Source organism: Stegodyphus dumicola, chromosome 3, assembly GCF_044657685.1.
Source record: "Stegodyphus dumicola isolate Sdum_Otavi_A_Nest chromosome 3, ASM4465768v1".
Taxonomy (NCBI): domain Eukaryota; kingdom Metazoa; phylum Arthropoda; class Arachnida; order Araneae; family Eresidae; genus Stegodyphus; species Stegodyphus dumicola.
The window spans coordinates 35,072,112-35,093,109 of NC_140770.1; the positions used below are offsets into that span (position 1 = coordinate 35,072,112).

The 20,998-nt window shown below is 33.1% G+C and overlaps 1 protein-coding gene across 1 annotated transcript; it reads right to left on the minus strand.

The window, feature by feature from the left end:
• Positions 1 to 522: 522 nt before the first annotated feature.
• Positions 523 to 18,551, minus strand: LOC146997961 (uncharacterized). The gene is made up of 4 exons (XM_085812341.1): positions 18,340 to 18,551; positions 13,469 to 13,659; positions 10,441 to 10,550; positions 523 to 1,007 (listed from the first exon to the last, which is right to left on the minus strand). Exons 1-4 carry the CDS (start codon positions 18,508 to 18,510, stop codon positions 652 to 654), a joined length of 828 nt encoding a protein of 275 aa, XP_085668467.1. The 5' UTR covers positions 18,511 to 18,551; the 3' UTR covers positions 523 to 651.
• Between the last annotated feature and the right edge of the window lie 2,447 nt (positions 18,552 to 20,998).

Genomic DNA, 20,998 nt, shown 5'->3' on the forward strand with positions numbered 1-20,998 from the left:
CCGGGGGGAAATAAAAGGAAGAAAAAAATATCATTGTGTAAACAGATTTCTGTGGTAGAATGAGAGGAAAAAATTCAGTCTGCCTCAGAACTGGCATTTTTTATAAGAAATGGATGGTACTAGAACACCTACCACATCATATGAACTCATTTCAGGCGATTTCTGAGCAACCTCAAAATTCAAAGTGTAGCTATGCAAAAACAGACTTTTCATGCGAAGATATAAAAACTACGACGGCCACAGTGTTGAAAGAGATGTCATAAATCACTCAATTTCATATTTTAAAAATGTTTCCAGACTTTTTAATGTAATCTGATATGGAGTCCCCAGTGCAATTCCCAATTTATAAATGAAATACTCAGTCTGAAACCTATTTAATAAATCTGTACATATATAACAAACATAATTCTAATTTCAACAAATATAATTTCAGTTTTAATTTTATGCTTTAAGAATTTTATATCTTGAAGCCCAGGTAATTATTAAATTATTCTCCACTCTGATTAAATAAATATATTTTATTATTTGTATGCTTGTAATCATTTTCTTTAATTACACATATTTCATACATAATAAGCCTCTATCAGAGTTAAATAGTGTAGGTGTAGATATTATGCTTTTACTGCTATATTCTTCAAACAGTTTTTTCTTCTAATTCTTCTTGCAATTATGCAAAAGTCCGAACTTTCTTTTGACCAAGAAAGGCACTTTCGCATTTTGATACCGATATAGCTTCAGTACGTCTTCCTTTGTTGTTTTGGAAATGTTATATATAGAATCATTCTTCTGAAAGTTTTCTTTTCCACGATTATATCTGGAACCTTGATTAGAGGAAGAATTTTCCGAAGATGCCTGGAATCTCTTTCTCTCAACATATTTCAGATCTCCTTTTCCATCTTGAACAGAAGAGATACCATTATTTAAAGGCGTTGCAAAAAGAGGGCTGTTATGAAAATCCTGACTTTTCCTTTTCGCTACATTTTTATATTTTGTATCTTGTCCTGAATCTGTTATGGAAAAAAAAAAAAAAAAAAAAAAAAAAAAAAAAAAAAAATGAAAGAACAAAAATAGTACATTTGCTTGCAGTGTATTGAAATACGATTAAGTAAAACAGTAATATTCACTTCAAGTAATTATTAACATTTCACCATTTCCCTCGAGACAGAATGGTCGATTTGAAAAGTATTGTCGAGCATCAGCAGCACACAGTCGTCGGGGTTAAATGTGGGCTGGATCGTAACCGCAAAACAGACTCGTCTGCCGTTCGTAATTTGAACCTATTATATGACATTAAAGGAAAAAGAAATATGCCAATGTGCCTTTTAACAGGTTTTTCTCACAGAAGGAAAAAAAAAAAACTAAGCTGTTTGTATATTTTAGAATGATTATAATAAAGGAAAGAAAAATATATAACATTTTTATTAAAACATTTTTATTTAAAGAATTATTTCTCTTCAGTTCATTTAAACTAAATTATTGTCTGACATAGTTAAATATCGTCTGCTTTTAAAACAACTCAAGTAAAACTGATAGAAAGTTGGGCCTTGTGTTCTTTCCATAGATATAAATATTTATTTTATTTATTTTCTATTATTCAACACGCCAGAATGCAGAGAAAATGAAAAGAGTTGAATGATGGCCTAATTAGACACGCTCTCTCCACAACGGGAGTGGTATTAGGATTGTTGTGGTTTACTCTATTTGAAAAAGTCTTTAAAAGAACATCCTACCAATTCAACCCCAGTATAGCCGAGAGATGGCAGCACCTGATTACAGAGTAAAATTTTCTCTTCTAAGATCCTAATAAAGCAAAGGCAGTCAGTTGTCGAACGCTCGGGGATACGCACGTGTGTAGCTTGGAATGTTGTTAAGTTTGAAATTTTTGCATCTAATTTGATCTTCATAATTAATTATCGGCGATTCCTAAGAGGATCATACAAAGATGGAAAAAAGGAAAGAACTTCTGGTCCATTTCAACAGGCATTGCAATAAAACTATTGCTCATGCCTTTAGGGGCTCGTCTTTGTTAAGTTTTCAGATAAGAAACTAGTTAACACAATATAATTTTTTCTCCCTGGTAAAGAGACGTTACTCAACATCCTTGAATGGAATTTTTCTGAATAGACAGCTGGTGAAAGGGGGAAAAGAAACATTTCTGAAGTCAGTTTTCGAGGCAAAATTTGGAGGAAAGAAAAAGAAGCAAATAATTCAATTTTGTAAAACAGTGAAATGGTTTAAGCTATTTCTTGAGAATAAGCAAATTTAACCTTGGAGGAGATGAACAAGACGTATTAAATACGCTGGTGCCTTGCACAACAAATCTGATTCATTCTGCAACAACATTCGTTATGCAGGGCCTAGGTTTCCATAAGTAACTGCGGTAATAATTTTCATCCGTTTCCAAACTCAATCCGAAAGCACGAAGCATCATAAAAACTTCAGAGAATATTAATAACACCGTCAATGCTCGAACATCATAGAATTCATTAAATATAAAAATACTTATACGCAATATCTATAAAATAGAGTCTCACAGTTTTTAGTAACCAATTAGGACAAAATCCTTATGAATTCTAATCAGTACTTTTAACCACTTTCACTTAAGCCTGCCAGCTTTAATAGCGGGCCACTGCGAATGATTTCAACACATCCGAGAAACATTTTTTTGACCTTTAATTTGCTTAATGAATGCACATTAAAGTGTAGTATTTTTCTGAGTATAATCGAAACTTTCCCGAAAAGATTTATTTTCAAGTAACGTACAGTTTTTACATTTTCTTTTTAGTTTTTTGTTTCACCGTAAATGAAGGCTTTCATTTACATGTTCCTAAGCGAACATATTACAAATAACAACTTAGACTGACGTTAGCGGAAAGTTCACTGTAAGCGAGTTGCATATGTCCAGAATTCGATGTATTTTGAGTGCTAAATTTCTGAGACAATGACTTCAAATTTTATTTTGAAATATCAATATGTTTATCTTGATCCATCGTAACATGATTAAAATTAAGGTTATGATATCAAAGGGAAACATACACTCCATTCTGCAACACCTTCTGGACTATTTTGTACTGTTTTAGGTAACTTCAAGTTTCCAAATTATTATGTGGCTTTTCTGTGTACTAAGAGCTGATCACAGCAATAAGAGGTATTACATAAGATTCTTTCATCAAGTACTCACTTATTTCTGAATACAAAATTCTTATTTGTCCTAGATTTTTGAGAAGAAAGTTTATGTCTTCCACTCTTTCATTTATGTAGAATTTTTCCGACAATTTGCCTAGCATGCTATTTATATTGATTTTTCTGGTAATTAACTATATGAAAAGTGTTGGCAATTTAGATCCCAAAGCATGAAAACTAAGATTCGTTTCTTGCTGATAACCCACAAAGTAAGTAGGAAAGAAAGGGTGAAATACGCTGCACCATCTTCCTTGTAGTCCTGATAAAATTATTTGGAGATTTTCAGAAAGGTTCTACAGGTACAACAATTTCCAATAAGATGCAGACATTTTAAACGCAGTTTACAAGTGTGTAAAAAAGCAGCTAAAATTATTTTCTGCAAATGATACTTATTTTCTTCCCAACTCAGATATGTGTCTGGATGCTTAGAGCTATTTGTTCAAAAGAAAAGATTCTGCCACACCTGCTGATGCATCCGTTTGTTTCCGGCAATAATGCCATTCAAAGAGGTTTTATGTGATTGCATGTCATAACAGAACTACGTTCAACTGAATTTATTAACATGTTGACACTTACATATTTTCCATCATAAGGGTTAATTTTTAAGGCAAAATATCTTATTCAGTATTTTTAAAGTACATTCTTCCGGATCCTATTATTATTTCACAACAGATTCAGGTATTTTAGATTTCATAACAGAATTAAGGTAAAATTATGGGGGACACCAGCGATGTACCACGGGCCAACTGGTAGTGCCTTTCCGTACTAACTCTTAAAAAAAAAAAAAAAAAAAAAAAAAAAAAAAAGATAATAAAACAAATCTGAAAGGTTTCAGATTTCACATTATGCCCAAAGGGGCTTTTTTTTAACATTTTCTGTGTTACCTCTATTTATTGAATAGCATGTTCTTCGCACTTAAGCCACACAAATTCAACAGCAATATCACAAAATAGTATATAAAACAGCCAGGGGCGTAGCTAGAGGGGGGCATCTGTCCCCGGGCGCAGAAACCAAGGGGCGCCAAACTGATGTTACGACATTTTAGAATTACATATTTTCCATCTTTGGCAAGCAGTTGTTGAATCTTCAGTAATCTTCAGTTGTGTCACGAAATCTTCAGTTGTCTCTGGGCGCTGAAATCCCTAGCTACGACTCTGAAAACAGCATATGTGTTTAGGATTTCCGATAGATGGTCTCGCGCGCTGGACATAATTTTTCCCCCCGTGCAGTGTTGCCATTGCTCGCTTTGAAATCGTTGAGTTTGTTAATCAAGTGTTACAAAATATGAAATCAATAATAAAGCAAATTTCAAATTCTAAATTCGGGCTTCCAGATGCCCATATTTAGTTTAAGGTTACATTATTTAAAATTTGATGGCTCTGGGTGCCGTTGTTTTATCACAATGCGAGAAACATACATACATTAATGCAGATTATTCATTATTTAATTTCTTTAAATATAAGACAGGGGGATAATATTTGGCAACAACACTTTGAAAAGTAAAACGGACATTTAAAGTTTTTAACGCAAAATGCCAAAACGAAATTAATAGCCCTTCTGGGCTAACGCCCTTTGGGCTTTAAAAAAAAAAAAAAAAAAAAAAAAAAAAAGAGAGAGAGAGATTTATAAAAATTTACAAAGAATGGCTGAGGAAATAGGCAACGGAAGATTTCCAAATTATCTCAGAATTTACTTATTATGGTACATCGTGCAATACCACCCTACGCCCTGCAACCAGTATTTATTAAAAACTACCCGCTCCGGCTTCGCACGGGTATAAAATATTAATGGATATTTTAACAATGAATCGCAGTTCATAATCTTTTTCTGAACTTACATACCTCACCTTAAATTACGATTTTTGAAAATAATTTCCCTAATATTAAATTGATTTAACTCTAAATTTTGACCAAGATCTTAATAGAAAATTCCAATCCATAAATTATGGTTTTATTTAATCTAATCTTATCTAACCTTATGTACTTATAATTACTATAAGTGCGATTTAAAAATTAACCTTAGAATAGAATATCATTTATATTTTAAAACTACTATCATGCAATTATTTATCTTATAATTACTGATACGTTGTCGCGCTGAAAGCTAGAGAGCTCCGATAATAAACGCGTTCGATCGCTGCTAAATTCAAAGTGCTATAAGGAGAACCGCGGCCTCCGACGCGCTATTTTTAGGCACGCTCCCGCCGCCCCGGCCGGCCGGCACCGCCGCAAACGCTACGTCCCGCAATTTTTAAATCTGTAGACCTTTTCAGTGTGTACAATACTTAGTACATTATTTTGATAAATCTCGTAGGGTTCAGCCTGCGTTTGCAATGTAAGCGGAAAAAATGCAATTATTTACGACATCGCATTAGAAACCTAAAAAATAACAGTATTTCTCCACTATTTAATAGATGTTATTATACATATAAACCTTTCTCTTCAATCACTCTATCTATTAAAAAACAAAAACCGCATCAAAATCCGTTGCGTAGTTTTAAAGATTTAAGCATACATAGGGATTATAGGGACAGAGAAAGCGACTTTGTTTTATACTATGTAGTGATAATGATTTAGGACATAAAAGAGATTACAGTGTAGTCTCAATGCAATTTGAAATTCACAACTTAAATTGAACAATCTGCTTTAGTGTAACAAAAATAACAGATAAACATAATTAGTATACAGATAAACATAATAAGACGATTATAATAAGTACTGGGAGCACAATGAATATAATAATATAATGAACTGTAATAATCACACTAAAGAGGAAGGTTTCAATGGGGTTATTTCCATAACAGGTTTACAATAAAAACGAAGGCCCATTTTTAAATAACAGGCATTGAATATTATGTAGGAATATAGCTGTGAAATCCACTCAGTTTCGAATTTTAGAGAATTTAGTATAATCATGTATTATGAATATCAATACATGATTATACTAAATTCCCTAAAATGCGAAATCAATTTTGAATAACCATAAGGAGCTGCCAGCGGACAACTATAACAACCAAAGTTCAAAGTAAAACTGTTTATTTACCCGTCGACCTGGTATTTACACAAAATCAGTGCTTAAAGTAGAACTCCACTAGCATGCGGAACACAAGTTCAAATTGTATAGAGTGCAAAGTACATGCTTAAGTAAAACTTTTCTCACCCTTGACTAAATGTTCGTAAAGTAACTGCGGCTAACAAGAGCTTAAGCTGATAATCAAACCGCAATAGCAGAAAAACCGAAGAAGAGTGACTGTCAAACTCTCTCTGTTGAATTTTAGACCTTAAAAGCTCACTTTTACATTAAATTACTGCCTGGTGAAAGCTGAGGAAAGTAGACCTTATAGAAAAGGCAACATAATAACTGGGTAAACTCAAATAAAAACTTATACGGTCTTTTTAATCACGAAATCTAACCCGTAGCATTCGGATACAACCATAAAAAAAAAATTAAAAAGAAACTAAGAAAACTGCCTTTAATACCTTGAGTAACAATGATACGAATAATTGGAAAATAAAACATTCTTTTAATATCAATATCACTATGTACTCGAAAGGAAAACAAAGAATTAAGAATAATACTTTACTGATATTTTTTCAATGTATCATCTACAAAAAGGTCTGGTCAGTAATTTTAAATCCAATGTAAATTTAATTTAGCTTTATTTATTTCTAGCCCAAAGGGTGTTAGGCCGGAAACGGTACTAATTTCGTTTTCGCATTTTGCGTTGAAAACTTTAAATGTCCGTTTCATTTTTCAGACTATTACAACCAAATATCATTGCCATGTCTTATATTTAAAGAAATTAAAAAAAAATTAAGACTCTGCAAAAATTTATGTATGTTTCTCGCATTGTGATAAAACAACGGCATATAGAGCCATCAAATTTTGAATAACGTAATCCTCCACCGAATATGGGCCGAATATCGATTTCATACTTTGTAATACTTTAGCGAATTTTTAATTAACAAAGTCAACGATTTAAAGCCAGCAATGGCAACACTGAACGATTTTTTTTTTTTTTTTTTTTAAATCTCTAGCGCGCGAGACTGTGTATCGAAAATTCTAAATATAAGGTCATTTTAAAATTATTCTGCAATATTGCTGTTGAATTGAATTTTATGGTTTAAGTACGAAGAACATGATATTTAATAAATAAAAGCAACCCATAAAACGTTAAAAACCGCCCCTTTGGGCGTAATGTAAAATCCGAAAGCTTTCAGATTTTTAGACCAAAGGGACTTTTGTCCCTGAAAGACTATTAATTTCGTTTTGCGATTTTGCGGTGAATCACTATAAATGTCCGTTTCACTTTTCAAACTGTTGCCACCCAATGTTAGAGTCCTGCATTATATTTGAAGAAATTAAATAATGAAAAATCTGCATAAATGTATGTCTATTTCTCACATTGTGATAAAACAAGGGTACATAGAGCCATCGAATTTTGAAAGACGTAATTATCTTACTTTATATGAGCATGTGGAAGACCAAATTTGGAATTTGTTTTATTATCGATTTCCTATTTTGTAAAACTTTAACGAATTTTCAATTAACAAACTCAAGGATTTCAATGCGAGCAATGGCAACAGTCTGCGGAGGGGGGGGGGGGGGAAGAAAAAAACCTTTTTACGAGTATCTCCAAAACGCGGAACTGTCTGTGTATCGGAAATTCTAAAGATGGGCTCATTTTAAAACTATTTTGCGACATTACTATTGAACTGAATTTTATGGTTTAAGTGCAAAGAACATGATATTTAATAAATAAAGGTAACACACAAAACGTTAAAAAGCACCCCTTTAGACGTAATTTAAAATCTGAAACCTTTCAGATTTTTTTAAATTAATTTATTTTTATTTAAGTATTTTTGGTATTGGGAGATTCAATAAATAGTAGATAATTTAGATTCAATAATAGTAGTAAATAATTCAATAGATTCGAATGCAACAGGTTAATTATGTTTCGATATAACTTCCTTGAAACCCAACTAGCATTATAATTAGTGCATTCTATTAATATTAATATTAATTAAATGCGTTCTATTAATATTAATATTAATTATTATTTCTATTAATATTAATTAAATGTAATGTACACTGGTTATCATAAATTAAGGGAAAATCACAAAAATAGCGATAACTCCCTCAAAAATAAACCAAACGTGTAAAATTTGAATATGTTGCCAAGTAAGAGTAGCTGAGTAAAACTGCGATATGCAAATTAGTGGCGCTGCTTTCGGAATACGTCATCTGCGAGGAGCATAAAAGTCTATGTTTGAGAGCAAGCCCACATATTTCACTGTGACAGTAACATCAGAAATCTGAGATAGCCAATTCGTAAGAATGACCTCCAGGCATCATTTGCCTGCAGATCTGCGATGGAGAGCCATTGGGAGACTAGAGGCAGGATAAAGTCAAACAGAAGTGGCCAGATGGGTAAATGTGAGTCCTTCTGTGGTTCATAGACTTTGGAGGCAATTTCAAACCACAGATTCGGCATCTAGGAGGTTCAGCCAAGGACGGCCAACTGCTACGACGAGTGCCGATGATTGATATTTGACATTATGTGCACGTAGGAATAGAACCGCTACTTCGACTCTTCTTAGATCCTCCTTTACTGCAGCCACCGGAAGGTTCGTGTCAACGTCAACTGTGCGTAGAAGGCTTCACGAAGATGGTCTGTATGCGAGGCGACCAGCCATTTGTGTGCCGCTCACGTCACGCCATAGGAGGGACCGTTTTCATTGGGCACGACAACATGTCAACTGGACGACTGATCAATGAAGGGCGGTTCTCTTTACGGATGACCCCAGGTTTAGTCTAGAAAGCAATAGTAGGCGTTATTTGATATGAAGAGAACCTAGAACCCGTCATCATCCGTCAAACATCTGTGAAAGAGATGCATACGGAAGAGGCAGTGTCTGTGTTTGGGGTGGCATCTCTTTGGGTGGACGCACAGACCCCCATGTCTTTCCAAGGGTAACTGTGAATACTCAGATTTATAGGGATGACATCCTTGATGTTTATGTGCGCCCATATACCGGAGCAATAGGTGATGCTTTCCTGTTACAGGACGACAACGCAAGACCACACAGGGCTCGCATCCTAGATGATTATCTTCAACAGGAAACAATTATGCGCATGGAGTGGCCAGCCCGATCTCCGGACTTGAATCCTATCAAGCACGTTTGGGGTGCTTTAGGGAGGGTCGAGCTGCTCACAATCCGCCCTTGTCGGGCTTCCTATGGAACTGATAGACCGCATAATTGAAAGCATCACTCATCGCTGTATGTGCTGTATTGCTTCTAGAGGCGATCATATTCCATATTGAAGTTACTTTTCTTATAGCAAACTGACACCTTCGATTTGTTCATTTTATACATGTGCTAATTTCTATACTACCACATCTGTCTGGTAATTTCTTTTTATGTTATTTGAAACCTTACTGTGTGTTTTATATTGTGGGTAAGTTTCATCAAATTTTACATGTAACTTTTCCAGTAATCGTGATTTTTGTGATTTTTTCTTAATTTATGATAACCAGTGTAATTAAGAGTAGAAAACCAAAGCAATTTAGAAACTCTTGCCTATTGAAAACTTCCCCCCACACGAATTATACATGCAAACCTAAAATAAACTTTTTTGGAATTATATATTTTTCATGGTTTTAGATATGTGCACTTAATTTACATATGCTCTTAGAATTTAAATGATATTGCAAATTAGTTCGCAGCAATAATTAATTTTTTATTTTTGCAATTAAAATTTCTTACTAAAATTTTAAATTTATATTAGCTTTATACGAATAGAGAACATTTCTTATATATATATATATACTTTTAATGCGGCCGATTGCAACCAAAATGGAAGGTGCAGAACTACATGTTATAGCAGTCCTATATACAAAATTTCAAAGTTCTGAGGCTACTCGTTTTTGAGTTATGCGAGATACATACATACATACGTACAAACGCCACGAAAAAAAATCTCTTCTGAATCCAATTTAAATCGGTTTTATAATTCGTTTGGGTAAAAAGAGTCCTTTTTCCTGTCCTTACGTACAGATTTCACGCAAAAACATTATTAAATTGCATTCGATAGCAGTCAAAATGGATATTTTCTTTGAAATATGGTACCCGGAATTTTTAGTGATTAGAACACTTCCTTTACTTCGTACAAGGAAGCGAAACAGTAGAAAATCAGTGTGAACTTTCTTCCTAAATCTAGTAACAAATCTTGAGATGTGACAAAACATGATTTTACCTGAAATATTTCTGTAATGTGAACTAAGACTCTGCTTATCTACGTGACTTGACTTTGCTTCCGAAGAGGTGAGATGTAGCTTTCTGTTTTGACATACAACTTCATTTAATCTGAAAGATATATTACATAGAAATCTTGACCAATTTCCGTCTGTCAAAATAAAGGAAAATGACTAGCACAATTGAAGCTAAACACACTTGATTCCTTAGGATTTTATTAAACTAAGCTGTTTTTATTTATTATATATAATTATAAGTAAAAGAGCAGTTTCAATATTTAAATTATTCAGAAATATTTCACAATATATATCTGTGTGCCCACCAGCGGCCGAGCGGTAAAGTCGCTGAACACTGGTAGTTCGGTCCGAGGTTCGAACCCCGCGAACGGGCTGGCTGCATGGGCGGTTTCGTGGTTTTTCCCATGTGTAACGTGTATACGAGCCAGTTTCCCTCAGAAAGTCCTCCACGAAGGCATCCCTCCCCTTAGGCAGATAGCCCTGGAGGCTTTGCCATAATCACACACACAATATATATCTTAAAGTATAGGTAGGATATCATCCACAAAGCACAATTTCGATTGGTTATTGCTTTCTGATGATAGTTTCATTCTTTTAGAAATGTGGTTTTGGCAACAGTTTTTCATTCATTGCTTTGGATACTGGACTTCTGACTGTTTTCTCTTGAAAATATGAGATTTATTGCTTATTTCATTGTAATTTTTTTATAACACACTTTTATTAAAATTTCTGTTTTTTTTTGCTATTGTTTGTTTTTTTGTAGTTGTTCTGCAGAGTAAAATTCTGTGCAGTTTTTAAATTTAATTTTTGGCATTTTTCCTTTAGGGATTTTTCTGGTACATTTAAAAGCCAGACGAGGGCTGGCCGCGTAGCAGCTAGTTTGAAATTTATTATCATTAAACGCTGGCATACATTGCGCATTCTTTTTTCCAGGTGAAATACTCAACATAAAATTAATATTCATTTATAATAAATTATTATAAATTATATTCATTTATAATAAAATTGGGTGCAGTGTCTGGAAATCTCATAGGATCACCAATGAGCGAGCGGAGTCTCTAATACTGATGATAAATAAAGTTTCTAAATGCCTGATGATCTACACTGACTACCAATGAGTATTTGGACACCTATGCAAATGACGATATCTGCGGTTCTAAGATACGTCACGGACTTCGCCGGTATATATCGTGTAGGAAACAGCATCGACTTTAGTCGCTTGCAAGATGCCTCGCAGTTCGGAGCTCTCTGATTTCGAGAAAGGTATAATTATCGGGTATCACAAATGTGACCGATCCTTAAGGGACAAATCTAGCAATCTGAAGTACCCAAAATCGACAGTGGCCTGTGTGATTAAGAAGTGGAAGGTGAGCGGTGATTGTCGGAATGTGCCCCGAGTCGGCAGACCAACGAAACTGGGAGATAGAGACCGAAGAGTGCTGTCCAGAGAAATTCGGAAGAACCGAACCCAACCGATGGCCCTCATCCGCGAGTTTCAACAAGCATCCGGGAGTATTGTTTCAATGAATACTATCCGTAAGGAAGCACATCTGCTTGGTTTTCATGGTCGTGCTGCTGCCCATAAGCCTTTGATCACAAAGTCCAATCGCGCTTCTCGGTTAATGTGGTGCAAAGCACATCGAAATTTGACCGCAGATCAGTGGAAACGGGTACTTTGGAGTGACGAATCAAGGTTCACCCTTTACCGTTCGGATGGCAGGGTCTGGGTTTGACATCTACCTGGAGAACTTCTCCTGCCAGAATGCATTGTGCCAACAGTCAAGTTCGGCAGAGGTGGAATTGTGGTCTGGGGATGTTTCTCCTGGTATCGGCTGGGACCCTTGGTCCCCATTCATGGTAAGCTCAACTCCGATGCCTACTGCACTATTTTGGATGACAATGTGCTTCCTACGTTGTGGCAGTTTTGCGGGTTGGACCCCTGTTACTTTCAGGACGAAAATGCCTGTTGTCATGTTTCGACGTTAACCAAGCCTTGGTATGGTGCCAATGGAGTTCATCGAATGAACCTGAACCCTATCGAGAACCTCTGGGACGAGTTGCATCGCCGAATTCAGGGGTGCACTACCCGTGCAAAATTGGTGAAGGAACTTCTATGTCTTCTCCAAGCCGAGTGGAAGAAAATACCACTAGCTGTCATACAAAGACTTGTGGAAAGTATGCCCCGGAGGGTCCACGCTGTAATTACCTCTCGTGGAGGCTCTACCAACTATTGATTTTGAATAAAGTTAGTTTTTCTTTTCTATCACAGGTGTCCAAATACTTATTGGTAGTCAGTGTATACTCGAATCCTGGCGAACGGGCTTGCTGTATAGGATTTCGTAATTTCTCTCTGTGTAACGTAGATACGAGCTAGTTTTCCTTAAAATTCCTCCAGGAAGGCATCCCTCCGCACAGGCGGATATTTTTATTTTTTACTTATTAAATGAAGGAAGGCTTACTCTCAGGCTAGTCTGTACCCTAGACAAAGAACTAGGTTGGATCATTCTTTATTAATTTAATTATATTTATTTCCCATTTTCAAATCTTTAATTTTAATTTACCAAATTTTAAATTTGAAAACTTATTTCACATGTAAGATTTTAAAATGAATTCTTAAAAAAATGTTTAACTTTCAAGCCTCCAAAATCGTTTGAATTTAGTTAATTATAGTTTTTACTATTACACATCCTCTTTACATGATTTATTCTAATTTATTATCGCAGAATACTAAACAATTATTATTGCTGACGTTGCATTCTCACTAGGAAATACTTCGTTTTTATTTGTAAATAGAAGGATTCCAGAATATAATAGTATTTACATAGAAATTCGCATTATTAAAATGAATATTTAGCAAAGTAATTTGAAGAAATTAATAGTTTTATTGAATATTCTGAATTTAGAATAAAATGTCAGAAATAACGCAATTAATTTAACACATATCAAAAGTTAGATCAGTAAATTTTACTTAGAAGTTGTTGCTACTAAAAATACTACATAAACGATACTCACTTCTGATGTGCCTGCTGGAGTAGATCATCTTTACTTTCAATTTCTGCTTTTGCAGTTTTGTATAAAGAGCACAAATTCTTTTTTAAAACATAAATCATCTGCGTTAATTCAGATATTTTGGCATCTTTTTCTAGATTAGATACGTTCAGTTTTTCAGCTTCTTTAAGAAGATTCTGGTATTGTGCTTCTCGCTGCGAAAAGATTATTTATTTAGTTTTTCTCTAAAATATAAACAGAATCTTACAAATATTATAAAGGTAATTCGGAAAACGTAGAAGCAAAAGATAAACAACATTTATAAATATTATTATAGTAATTTACAAAATAATAAATGTATATAGTATAGTAATTTACCAAATAATTTTGGAAATTTTGTTATAATATTTAGAAATTATCGGTGTCTGAATCTGATCAGAATGAATTTTTTAAGTTTTTGGTATTGTAGAAAACAACATAGAAGAAAATTAAATTAGGGCATGAGATTTAAAATATTTATTTTAAATAAATTTATTTCTGAATTTTCTTTAATCAGAAAACAATTAAATTATATGTTATTCAACTACCCAATAAAATACAGTTTTCAATTAAAAAATAAATGAGAGGGCAAACATTTTGATTTTTGTTGATATAAATTTCGAAAAACCAGTTTTTATCTATGGTCACTTACGCCTCACAAATATAATCTAAAATTTTGTTTATAGACTTCTCTTTTTATTTCAACAACAAATTAGGTTTTATTTATAAACGAATAGTCCGAAGTATTAAAATAAAAATCCCTGTCAGAAGGTGTATGAAGATCTTATTAACATGTTAAAATTTGAGGGTGTTGTAGAGTTCAAGCAAAAGACAAATCATTTTCGCTCAACCTCATACGCAAAAAAAAATGGCCTCAAACACCTCTGGAATAAATATGCTGAGTGTGCACTTTCGCACACTCGAAATGAATATTGCAGAGAACTGTACGAGTCACCCGCCCTAAAAGAAAAAAAAAAAAAAAAAAAACCCGAAGCGCTATCTGCCATTTAATTATGCTGACAGAGCATCTCGAAAGAACTTTTTTCTTTTTTTTTTTCCTCCCTGAATAAGTGGAGTGATAATTTCCAGTAAAGTTCAAACTATCCTACACCCATTCTGATGAAGTTTTTGTAACTTTGGATATCCTCCCCCCGAAGTTCATTTAAAAGTTGATTTAATGCTCCCAATTGATCAGGGCGAGCTTATACAGTCATGTAATTAATTCCCTTTTCTTCTTCTTTTGTGTCGCCTAGAACAGAAATTAATTCGTTGGAAACTTCAAGAATTGCAACTGGCACTTCGATACCCATTTTGCAAACAAACGGAGGCGAGTTGTCAGTCTGGCTCTGATTGGTCTAAACATGGAGGTAGGAAAGGGAGGAGGGGCCATTCCGCGCTAGAAGTGAAGCACTGCTTTGAAGCTTGGGTCACCAGACGGGGTATTCTTTGTTTACATTCAGAAGCTCGCTTGACAAGATTCTGATAGTATTTCGACACACGACAGTTCCACAGAAATCGAAAAAGGGACACTCTCGCATGAAAGAAACATTCATAGTGTAATGGATAATAGCGATTTGTATAGTTTACTGACATTTACGCAAAAATCACATCTTGGTTATTTTTCGATAACTAACAACAGCGATTTTGATTATGAATTTGTTTTATAAAATTCTAAGCTGTTGCACTACAAAAATATAGATTTTAAGAAAATTGCTAAAAAAGATCTGCCAAAATTTATTTTCTAGAAGATTTGAAAAGTTTGAAACTTGATGGCTAAATGTAAATATAAAATTATGTATGTTAAAATATTTGTAATTAGGCACATAGGTCAGATTAAGTTTTTATTAAATAGAGTAACGCATGCAAGGGCTATCTGCCTAAAGAGAGAGATGCTATGGTGGAGGAATTTTGAAGAAAAACTGACCTTTGAGTGGGTATTAAAAATAATACTTATAATTTTCATTCAAATTATATACATATATATTTTATGTAAAACTTTCGGGTGTATGCTAAATTAGTGTAAATTACTTTACACGAAAAATATAGTGAATGCACAGAAATTAAAGATTTGCACATGCCGGAAATGATAAATAGGAAATATGTATGGGTATTTATGCATGTGCTTGCAAAAAGCATGTATCTGCCTTTGACAAAATACTTAAATATTCATTAAATTATTATAAATGTATTTGAAATGAAGAATTCATTTACTTATAAACAACTGTGAAAGTACTGTGAAGAAATCTAATGATTAAATGTATCTAATTTATAATGATTATAAATGTTATCTAAATATATAATAACCTTAATATTGAATTGTAAACATAAATTGAAATCCTGTTGACAAATACGTTATAAAACTATTTAAGCAAGAATTGTTCGTATTGGAAAGCAATCTGTTAAAAGGTATTGTAAAGCAAATGCTATGAGATGCGCACTTAAGAACGTAATAAAGAGTTTTGGAATATGTATTGTTGAAATGAAGGGTAAAAAAAAAAAAAAAAAAAAAAAATCTGATAAGTATAATTAAAAGAATTATTCCCTTTACATTTTATAATAACTCAGTTACAAGTTTTAAATAATACTTAAAAAAAAAAAAAAAAAAAAAAAAAAAAAAAAACTTATCTTATTCCCTTTCAGAAATGTTCAGAGAAAGTCAAATACTATTTAATACCTATTTAATTATTAGGAATTAGCGAAATACTTATTTAAAGTATTTCGCTAATTCCTAATAATTCTCTAATTTAAAATGAACCGAATAGAGCATTAATTATAAATTCACTTACATTTTTCGATTTAAAAGATGCCTCAGAAGCCAAAAAATCATGTCATATTTAAGAAAGTATTTTAGGAAGAAGCTCTATAAATAGAAAAGAAATAATGCATAATTTTAATATTAATAATACAATAAACTTTGATCTTAATTTTTGTACCTTAACCGAATAAATTCGAATTACCTTAATTTTTTTTTCTAATGTAATTAACGAAAACTTGTGAAAATATTTCATTCAAATTAAACCATTCTGAGAAAAATGTCCTGTGAAGAGTATAGCATTTAATTCCGTTCAGAATGAAATGTTGTTTAAAAATATGTTGTTTTCACATACTTAGGACTCTGAAGTGTTGTAGAAAAAGAAAATATATACATTTATATGTATATTTGCGACGTAATTACAAAATATTTACACCCGAACGCGTCAAATCCCATAGAACTCAATGGTAAATGACCCAATGTTTTGGTCACCACGTAGGGATCGCCGGTGCTTCAGAGCAGGGTACGGAGAAACTTGTTTAGGGCGACTCCATCTTACTTCCTACCTCCATGGGTCTAAACTATGTGTCTTCAACCTTTCACGCCCGAGGGCCTCATCAATAAATTCATAAAGATCCGCGGGCCACATGTCCGTCCAAAAAAAAAAAAAAAAAAAAATAGTGTGGTCAGAAAATTTATATAAAAAAGGAAGGTTTGTTTTACAAGACTACAATTGATTCTAAGCGAAGAGGTAGTATTACTGATTTATATGTACATTGGTTCCAAAAAGTTAAATCTAAATCGAATTAAAATGTTTTGCAACATTTTTTTAACTATGAAAAGAAAGTAAAGATGATTGTACAGAACGATGTTACAAAATACAATTACAATAAAAAAAAAAAAAAAAAGAAGAAGAAGAAGAAGAAGAAGAAACTTACAATTACTGGCGGGAGATGGTAATTACTTTAGTTTTAATCTGTGTTGTTGCAATTCGTAAAGTTTCCTCCAAATGTCTGTCAGCCGTGTTCTTGTTTTCGATTCTAGGATTTTCATTTTACAAAAATCTGTTCACATATGTAGGTACTACCAAACTTCACTAGCAGAAAAACGAAGATTTTAATTTACAAAAGCTTAATCAGACCCATTTTTACATACTCTGCTGAGACCTGGTCAATGACAGAAAAAGCTAAAAATATCATTTCTGTCTTTGAGATAAAAATTTTTGAGAAGTATTTTTGGTGGCATAAAATGTAACAATATCTGGAGAAGAAGAACTTACTCTGAACTCTATAAATCTTTTAAAGAAACAGATATAGTAAAATATATAAGGATTCAGAGAATTAAATAGGCAGGACACCTGTGCAGAATGGATGAAAATCGGGTAACTAAAAAGATCTTCTCGGCCAGACCATTCGGCCCCCGAAAAAGAGGAAGACCTAAACTTAGGTGGCTCGACTGTTTGGAAACAGACTTAAGAATTTTAAAAATAACCAATTGGGTGTCCATGGCCAGGGATAGAAGAGCTTGGAATTCGATTCTGAGGACGGCAAGGGCCCATCCTGGGCTGTCTGGCCATTAAAGAAGAAGAAGAGGAAGACCCTATTCTACCAAACTCTTTCCTAGCAAATTAAATATATGTATATATTTATATATTTTCCGGCGGCGGCCACTAGCCGTTAGGGGCGTTGGCCACTACTAAGGCCGGAAACAGTGGTCACTTTATTATAGAGGCTCTTAATAGGTGGGCCAACATTGCGTCTTATGAAGGGATAGACAATTTACATCCAGGCCTTCTTCGGGATTCAAATCCGGGCCCTTCAATTCAGCAGTCAGAATCATTAACCACTTTACTGTCTGGGCGGTTAGCAGATTAAATATCAATATAAATAAAAGCTAATCAATCAAACGTAAATGAGACAAAATTTGCCCATTGTGGAAAAATAGTTTTCTTACTAAACCTACATAGAATATAAAAATGATAACAATAAAAATTAACATTTAAAAAATACATAATATCAGCATACAAAAGAAAAAAAATAAAGTCGGTAATCTTAAAAATACATAACTGAAATATCTAAAAACTACAATATTTAAAAAGATATACCATTTCCTCTTCTTCTTTTCCTATTTTTTCTATTAATTCAAGCTCTTTAATCAATTCATCTTGGTCCATATCATTTCCTTCCGAAGAAACAGTAGAATCAATGATTTCGGGATTCATAACTCCAAGGAAATCATCGTCGTAATAAACTAATTCATAACTCTCAGGAATCATAGATAACACTAAGGAAATGAATAGATGTTATTTAAAGGAAAACAATAATTTTATATTGAAGAATTTCTATCAATATATATATATATATATTCATGCGGAGTAAAAATAGTTTACTAACTCTGTTTGAAAGTTTAAGACTCTACATACCAACTGAAATTTGTAGGTCACTCACCAGGTCACCCATTTAAGGTTTTTGTTATTCAGAAATGCATTTTCCCAGCAGGTTTGATCGTATATATGACAATTTAAAATATGTTGGTAATGTAAGTCGCCAGTAGCCAATGAAACTGCGTATTGGAATTAAATTCCCAATGAGGTATGACGGACTCTGAATCAATGTTTTATTAATTTAGAAATAAAGTATGACTGAATTCTTTGGCATTTTTATTTTAACAACTTAAATTTTGATGGCACATTTCTTTGAAGTGAGGTGCATTAACATTTCGAACACATCGCACGCACTTTTACCTCATTTTTAGTAGTAAAATAACTTTTATCAAGTTGTTTTATCAAGTGTCTGTGTGCATTCAGTCTATTACGACCCCATACGTACGGGTTCGTAATACACTGAATGCACACAGAATTTTACCTTTAACTGGACAACAGTATTTTAATTGGAATTAAAATGTTTGAATTATCGAAGAATTTGTTTTTTGTAGTTCCTTAGTTGCTTACGCATTAAAAATTGCCTGTGTTGGCAAAGGGCCCATTTTCAAGGCATAAACACATGAAAATCCTGAAAAGTGGAAAACGCATTACTTCCTTGTACGAAGTAAAAAGGAAGTATAGTAATTGCGATAAGTTTCAGGCAGCATATTTCAACGAAAATATGCATTTTGACCGCTATCCAAAGAAATTTAACGATGTTTTTGCGTGATATTTGTTTACGTAAGGGCCCCCCCCAAAAATATAAAATTGCTTTAAAATGAATTCCGAAGATTATTTTTCGTGGCGTCTGTACGTACGTACGTATCTCGCATAACTCAAAAACGAGTAGCCTCAGAACGTTGAAATTTTGTATATACGACTGCTATAACATGTAAATGTGCACCTCGTATTTTGGTTACAATCGGCCGCACCAAACGTATATATATATATATATATCCACTCTGTTACCCGGCTCAGTGATCTCAGTTTCTTTTTTCTTATATTTGTAAATTGTACATTTTTTCCTTTAAAAATGATTATGTTGTTCTTATCTTCCGGTTAAGGTTTTTATGCCTTTAGTAAATCTGTATGCAATATTTTGAGAATTATCAACAATTTTAAAGTTGTTTAAGTTCCGCTAAGCCTAATAATTTTTTTTTTGATGGCGGCCATTGCTTGTTTACATTTGAAACAGCAGGATAGGGGATTTGTTGCCAATCTAGAGAAACTTAGCCTCGCAACAACAAAGATAACGCCTTCATTTATTATTGCCAATTAAATCATGCTTAATCCTTTCAGGAATTGTTTCGAGGAGATAAATGTTTAAGAATTACTTCGTAATTTTTAATACATATATTTCGAGTTTTTATGTATTTTTGCCTTGTCGCGAACTGAGAACTGAATTAATTGAATGAGAAATACTCAATCGTCTGTGAGAAACTGTTTCTTTTTAGTTTTGTTTGCTTAATTTCTTTTATACATCGTTCTAGCTTTATTATAGTATTTGAATAGAACATGTGGCAACGATTAGATAACTCTATTCTTTACATGATATAAATTTTGTGCATTATGAGTTATAATATGAACGAAATGTAATACTGTTAAGTGAATCTAGCGTCAGAGTGTCGCTATGGTAAACAAATACTAGAGTGAATTTTAAGGAATGCATTTATTCTATTGTGGTTTATGCGCTGTCGGCGAAGTAGATTTAATTCAATTCAATAAGTTTAAATGAAATGCAAGAATAAATGCGTATAATTTAATATTCCGTACAAGGAAGTCATGTGGTGTACACATCAGATTTTTTTTTATGTTGATAGACCACATAGTATACGTATAGAACAGTGGGTCTGATCTCTTTTTGCCCCATGCCCTCCTCTCACCATTGCTAAACGATAACCCTCCAACCTTTCCAAAATTTGAAAAGTATATATATATTTATTTAACAAACATTCTTTGTTCATAAAAAGCAAATTTAAAGCTAATTAAATTTTAAAGGAAATTGAATTACAAATAAATGATTAATTATTGCTGCGAACTAATCTACAATATCATTTAAATTCTGAGAGCAGACAGGAAAATTTTTAAAAATTGGGAATTTAACTTTGCTATATATATATATATTTATTTTCTCAATGCATTTTATAAATAAAACAAGAAAAAGTATAGAAAATATTGATAAATAATAAAACTTGAATAGAAGTAGCTTTTTATATTCATGAAATACAAGTTAATACTTAACAGGTAAATAAAAGGCTGATCTCATTCCCCCATTTGAAACTGTGAAATTTCCTGTGTATTTCTCCTCGCAGTGCTATTTTCTATAAGCTTCTTTTATGAA

What these genes read in the sequence shown, in the direction of transcription:
- LOC146997961 (XM_085812341.1), bottom strand. Translation starts at nt 18,510, where the DNA reads ATGATTCCTGAGAGTTATGAATTAGTTTATTACGACGATGATTTCCTT. An exon ending in CTCCAGCAGGCACATCAGAA is followed by an intron (nt 10,551 to 13,468) that starts GTGAGTATCGTT and finishes TATATCTTTCAG; the next exon opens with ATTAAATGAAGTTGTATGTC. An exon ending in ACATTACAGAAATATTTCAG is followed by an intron (nt 1,008 to 10,440) that starts GTAAAATCATGT and finishes TTTCCATAACAG; the next exon opens with ATTCAGGACAAGATACAAAA.